We start from the raw sequence: 6,804 nt of genomic DNA on the forward strand, positions 1-6,804 counted from the left end.
AAGAAGAAGGGCCATGTGATTGTAGATTGCCGGGTCAAGAAAGCAGATGAAAAGAATGGTACCCTGAAGAAGACAGATAAGGGGAAAGAGACATCTAACACAGTGGAAGTAGAGTTGGATCTATTTCTGGCCATTGAGGAAGAGTGTTCCTCAGTTCAAGAATCTTCAACCCACTGATTCATGGGTGTTGGATAGTGGTGCCTCCCATCACATGACCTACAAAAAGGGTCTATATTGTTCCATGCAGCCTCTATAGGAACCCATCATCATGATGGTTGGTAATAACGCAAAATGCCCTGTTGATGGTACAGGTACGGTTTCATTTGTTTCTGTAAATGGAGATGTTAAGAAACTATCTAATGTGCTGTATGTTTCACAAATCAAGAGAAATTTGCTATCAGTTGCTTCCACAAGTGACCTTGACCATGAAGTGAGGTTCAACAAGACAGGAGCAAAAATTCTAGATAGTGCAGGCGATCTTGTTGGCACAGGAGTAAGGAAGAACAACCTGTATGAGCTAAGTGCTCTTACAGCCACCGCTGGAGTGGGCACAAGCAGACTTTGGCACAAAAGATTCAGCCACATCGGATTTGCAGTGCTGAAGGAGATGCAAAAGCAAGGTATGGTTGCTTACTTACCTACAATCACAGAAATCAAAGAACTGTGTGAAGCTTGCATGATGGGCAAGCAACAGAGAAAGGCATTCCCACAAGAAAGCAAGAATAGAGCAAACGCTCCTTTAGAGTTGGTGCATGTTGACTTGTGCGGTAAGATGCCTACACAGGCCTTGGAGGGATCTTCCTATTTTTTATTGATTATCGACGACTATAGTAGGAAGATATGGGTGTACTTTCTTCGCGAAAAGGCTCAAGATTTTGGTAAATTGAAAGAATGGCTATAGTTTGTTGAAAATGAGACAAAGAGAAAAGTGAAGAAAATCAGATCGGATGGTGGTGGTGGTGAGTTTGTTTCTACAGAGTTTGGAAAGAGCAAAGGGATCAAGCGATAAACGATGACACCACATATGCCTCAGCAAAATTCGGCTATTGAACGCCGAATGCAGACCACTATGGAGATGGGGAGGTGTATGTTGAAAGGTGCTGGACTGCCAAACCACTTTTGGACTGAGGCTGTCAATACTACGGTCTACATCCTTAATCACAGCTATACAAAGGCACTCAAAGGTAAAACACCACATGAGACTTACAATGGTAAGAACCCATCTATCTCCCACTTCAGAACGTTTGGGTGTGAATGCTATGTGCATGTACCAGACAAAGAGAGAAATAAGCTACAACCAAAAAGCACCAAATGTATCTTCTTAGGCTATTGTGATGAGAAGAAAGCCTATAAGTTGTATGACTGAGAGGCAAAGAAGATCATAGAGAGCCGCGATGTGGTGTTCAGGGAGCAGCCACATGTAGTGGAGGTAGAGAAGAGCTCTTCCACTTTATCATCAAGCGAAGAGGTAATTCACTATGGACCTATCCAAGGAGCTATAAAGGAGGAGGAAATATTAGATGATGAAGGTATAAGTCACCAACCTGTTATTACACCACCGAAAAAGCCATTGCCATGATGGGTAAGGCAGCTCTACGACCATGATAACCAAATGCCTATGTCTGTTGAGCAACATGCAGATGGATCGAGGAGCAAAGGAGAGCTTCTGCTCACATAGCCAATATGGCCTTGATGGCTGAGATTATTGCAGAATTAAAGGAGCTTGCGAGTTTGGAGGAAGCACTTACAGACCGAGATTGAAAAAATGCTATGCAAGTAGAATATGATAGCATCATGAAGAATGAAACTTGGGAGCTGATAGATCGACCACCTAACAGAAGGGTTATTGACACCAAGTGGGTTTGGAAGGTAAAGTACAAGGCCGATGGGACTTTGGAAAAGTACAAAGCTAGAGTGGTTGCACAAGGATTTTCACAAGTTGAAGGGTTTGATTTTTAGGAATCTTTCGCTCCAACTACCAGAATGACCACTATTCGCACAGTACTATCAGTGGCTACTCATAAAAAGTGGCCAGTTTATCAAATGGATGTTAAATCAACATTCGTGAATGGTGACCTCGAGGAGGTGTATGTGGCTCAGCGACCTGGGTTTGAGGCCCCCCATTATGAGAACAGAGTACGTAAGCAGAAGAAGGCTCTATACGGGCTGAAGCAAGCCCCAAGAGCATGGTACCAACAGATAGACAAATTCTTTCATAAATTAAACTTCAAAAGATGTGCCTCAGATGCTAACTTATGTGTGTACAGGAAAGGTGAAAAATCTACTATTATTGTTCTATATGTGGATGATCTCCTTATTACATGTGACTATGAAGACATGATCCAACAGACTAAAGAGGCGTTGAGCAATGAGTTTGAGATGACAGACTTAGGCTTGATGCATTACTGTTTGGGGATTGAAGTCTGGTAAGAGCCAGACAAGATCTTCATCTCTCAGCAGAAATATGCAAGGGAGATCTTGAAGGCATTTGGTATGTCCGAGTGCAAGGAGATAGCTACACCTATGGAGGTAAATGCGAGGTTGTCTATGGAGGATGCCTCACTACCAGCAGACATCGGGAGGTACAGAAAGTTGGTTGACAGTCTCATCTATCTGTGCAACACCAGACCGGACATCAGTTTTGCTATTGGCGTTTTGAGCAGGTTCTCCAATAAGCCTCGGGATAATCATTGGATTGCAGGGATGCGGGTGCTTAGGTATGTGAAGGGCACTCTTGATTATGGCATCATTTATGGTATTGGCACTTCCTTGGCTGGTCATTGTGACTCAGATTGGGCTAGAGATGTTGATTCCAAGAAATCAATTTTTGTATATTGTTTCTCTTTAGGTTCAAGTATCTTCTCTTGGATCAGTAAGAAACAACCAACAGTGGCATTGTCTTCTACCAAGGCTGAGTACAATGCAGCATGTCTTGTTGCTTGTGAAGAAGTGTGGCTGAGGAGGATCTTATGGGACATGGGAGTGCAAGAGGATGAGGCAACTGTGCTGAGGTACGACAATCAAAGTTGCATGGCCATTGCTAAAAATCTAGTGTTTCATGCGTGCACAAAACATTTAGTATCACTATGTGCGTGATTTGATCGAGGACGAGATAGTGGAATTGGTCTACTGTCCAACAGAGCAAAATGGAGCAGATATCTTCACCAAGGCACTCGGGAAGGATCAGCTTCAGGGTTATCTTCAGAGACTCGGCATTGGGCCAAGAAAGTAGTTCACCTACGGGTGGGCATTGAGGGGAGGTATTAGATATGCTCAATGCCCCACTCTCCTGGTAACCACCAGTGGTCCAAGGTGCTCAAGTTGTAAGGCCCCCATATGAGGAGAAGCCATGTGTGAGCCCCCCACTGGATGGATCCTGACTTGCATGTTAGATGAGGTCTATCAATGAGGCCATTGATGGTAGAAAGGTGATTGTGTGGGAACCCCTTGCTCTTGCTGGGGTCTAGTAGGCCCCCAGCTGGGAAATCGTCGGAGGACCAATGCCCCCCCTGGTGAGGGTTTGAGGACGAGAGTCCCCGAGGCGATGGTATAGGACATATTTCTTGAATATTTCATAGACGACTAGTCGGTTCCACCAACTAGGTTGATTGGTCGACTTTATTGACTAGGTTGGCTGATCACCATCAACTACATTGATCCGACTACCGCCCTTATAGCTATAAAGAAGAGACCTTCCCAGTCCATTGTACTAGATCGAATTTTCCAATAGAAATCTTCTGGCTAGTAGCTCTTTACCTAGTATTTGTCTAGATCGCCATTTAAGCTCTATTGTGGGAGCGCACGGGTGTACGAAGGCATCATTTATACTAGTTTATTGTGTACTCTCTATTCTTTGCTCAATTTTTGTTCCGATGTACCGTGTATTTTAATAAAACACACACACACACACATATATATATATGAAAACATTTTTCCCAACTAAAAGCAATGCTAAAGATCCAATTTGAGAATTTTATAAAATGCATTCAAAACCTGAAATTTTATTCTTGAACTTAAAACCCAAGGATTTCAACCTTGAGACTCAACGCAACGAGTCTCTAACCAATGGTAGATGGATCATGCTACTCGTTCTGAGAATTGTAAGAGAAGACCACTAAGCTATAAAACTTGACATCATGTTATGCTTGCATCTGAAAAAAAATTACAATGCATGCCTCATGGAGTCTCCAAACATATGCAAATTGGAGTAGGACGAACCACCCTCTTCTACAGCCCTCTTAGCTGCATCCCTCATCTCACCAGCTTTCCTGCGATATTCCCTCCCCCTCTCCCCTTCCATCAGCGTCCTCACCCCACTCTCCACTCCCACCTTCGTTACACATCCATCAATATCTAGTTTCAATCGTAGTCCCACTCCCCACTCATGCTCGATCAACCACGACGTCGTCTTTTGCTCCCCAAAATCCGTCGGCATTCCTAGGAGTGGCACTCCCAGAGAAAGGCTCTCGATCGTAGAATTCCAACCGCAATGCGTCAGGAACCCTCCCACGGAAGAGTGCGATAATACTTTCAACTGCGGAGCCCAACTTATGATCAATCCCTGCTCTTTCGTGCGCCCCAAAAACCCCTCTGGAAAAAGATCGGACACCTTGGAGCCTGGGTTGCTTCGGATCACCCACAGGAACGAATGCCCGCTGCTTTCCAGTCCTAAAGCAAGCTCATGGATCTCATCCTTGCGGAGAGATCCAATACTGCCAAACGATACGTAGATGACTGAGGAAACAGGCCTAGAGTCCAGCCAACCGAGGCAGCTCTCGTCCTCTTTCCACAACTGCACAGGCCCTTTACTCTCCTGAGAGGCATCAGCACTCAGAACACCCGGAGGAAGCAGAGGCCCAACTCCGAGAACTTTGAAGCTTTGCTTCATAACTTTGAAGGGTTCCGGCTCTAAGTCGTCAAAGGAGTTCACAATCATCCACGCGCATTTGCGATCGCCTTCGAAGATGCGGAGAAAAGACTTGAAACCCATGTCAGAAATGTCTTCTACTTGAAGAACACTGGGGAGGTAGTCGACAGGAAACGGTGGGATGCCAGGGATATATGAGACCATATCTGGAGATGACTTGCTCGCACTCTTATCTGCGAACAAATTAGAGAGATTGAGAGGCAAAACCTGAGAAACCCACAATGCAAAGATTAACAGGGCTTACACAGCTAACCAGGCACGGAGGTCGATCATTATGCTCGCAGCAGACTCACAATAGAAGCATATGTCTCAAATGCGATCCTGGCGAGATGGGAATTTGAGGACTCACTTTTGACGGGAAGGTGACCCTGCGCAACGATGAGATCCACATAGTGATGGATAACATAGGAGGAGGCGCAGGAAGTCCAGAAAGCGACTCTGGGGATGCCAAACTTGTCAGCCACGCCTTGACTCCAGGAGACAAACGTATCAGAGATGATGCAAGTAATAGGAGGCTCCTGCTTCTGAAGGTCCTCCACCAATTTCTCCACTACGCCGGAGGCAGCCATTTTCCCGACCGCCTGGAAGAGCTTCAGGGCAGCGAGGGGGCCATCGCGGTCCTGGTCGGCGATGCCGTCAGGGACAGCAACGAGAGAGATGGAGGGGTGGGGAGAGGGGGAGGACTCTTTGTGCATTTGATCGAGGCGGTGTTGGGTGAGGAGGAAGGTGATTTTGAAGGAGGAGGAGGAGGCGAGGGAGAGGGCGAGCTGCATCATGGGGTTGATGTGGCCAAGGACAGGAAAAGGGAAGCAGAGGGCGTGGGGGGGAGGGTGAGAAGCCATAGCTGAGCAGCAGCTGGGGAGGAGGGAGGAAGCTGGGTGTGTGAGACTCAAAGTCGGAACGCCATAGACGGAGCTTCAAAATTGGTTACTATAACTGAGCAGCAACTCATGCTTATTTGGATGCTTGACACTTGTAAAGAACTCACACTTGTTACGTTTACACATCCCTCCATTTCATTGCCCTCCTGTTGTTCCTTTCACCACCACAGCCTATCTTCATAGAGCATATTTCTCTCCACATATCACAAAACTTTTGGGTTTCAAATCTTTCAAGGTTTTTTCTTGTCAATTTGCAGATTTTTTCGCTTATATATAACTAGGTTGCCTAAAATTTTGCGGATTTTAAAAATGTATTTCACAAGTGCACATGAAAATGTTGCAGGTTCATTGTATATTGTCTGCAGGCTTTCTGTGAACACTGATTCCCACGTAGGTGAATTACTCTCTCGAAATCTGCAGAGACAGACCATAGTCATTCTCCACAAATTTTGTCTTATTTGGCTATCTATTGTGTAGAAGCTCACGTTAACATCGTGGATTTGGATGAAGGTACGTGTGCAAATAGAGAGGGAGAGAATTTCGGCAAGGTTGGAGTGGATCTATCATGTTGCAATGACCTTGAAACTTAGGAAACTAAATGAATCACAAACTAAAACTTTGAATCAATTTATAATCTCAATACTGTGAAGAGAGTGGGAGAGAAGGAAGGAGTCTCACGTGCCGCTTTCTCACATACACAATGGGAGAATATACACAAAGATGGAGGCTGAAAACAGTTTTCCTTTTCTTAGTTGTGAAAGCCAAAAGAACTTTAAGTACACAAGAATAGGTGAACCCTATATGTGGATCTTAAACCAAACTCAGCTAACTAAGGTGGCATACTAATTGAGTCACTAACTAGAGTACATAAAGATAGCTGTCATCCAGCTATTATTCATGGGTGGTGTACCAACCGCATCTGTAGCTAACAAGTCGATGACATAAATGCACAACGGTCACCTTGGCATATCACGAGTCAAGCTCGATATCTCAACA

General features: G+C 45.0%; 1 protein-coding gene across 1 annotated transcript; it reads right to left on the bottom strand.

Annotated features, from left to right (window-relative positions):
• Positions 1–4,120: 4,120 nt before the first annotated feature.
• On the bottom strand, positions 4,121–5,878 carry LOC147888124 (linamarin synthase 2-like). Its single transcript, XM_087393932.1, has 2 exons — positions 5,277–5,878; positions 4,121–5,100 (listed from the first exon to the last, which is right to left on the bottom strand). The coding sequence occupies exons 1-2, from the start codon at positions 5,767–5,769 to the stop codon at positions 4,163–4,165; spliced, it is 1,431 nt and encodes a 476-aa protein (XP_087250058.1). The 5' UTR covers positions 5,770–5,878; the 3' UTR covers positions 4,121–4,162.
• Between the last annotated feature and the right edge of the window lie 926 nt (positions 5,879–6,804).

The sequence above is a fragment of the Dipteris shenzhenensis genome, chromosome 22, assembly GCF_047967505.1.
Source record: "Dipteris shenzhenensis isolate YYH24624 ecotype China chromosome 22, Dip_SZ_1.0, whole genome shotgun sequence".
Taxonomy (NCBI): Eukaryota; Viridiplantae; Streptophyta; class Polypodiopsida; order Gleicheniales; family Dipteridaceae; genus Dipteris; species Dipteris shenzhenensis.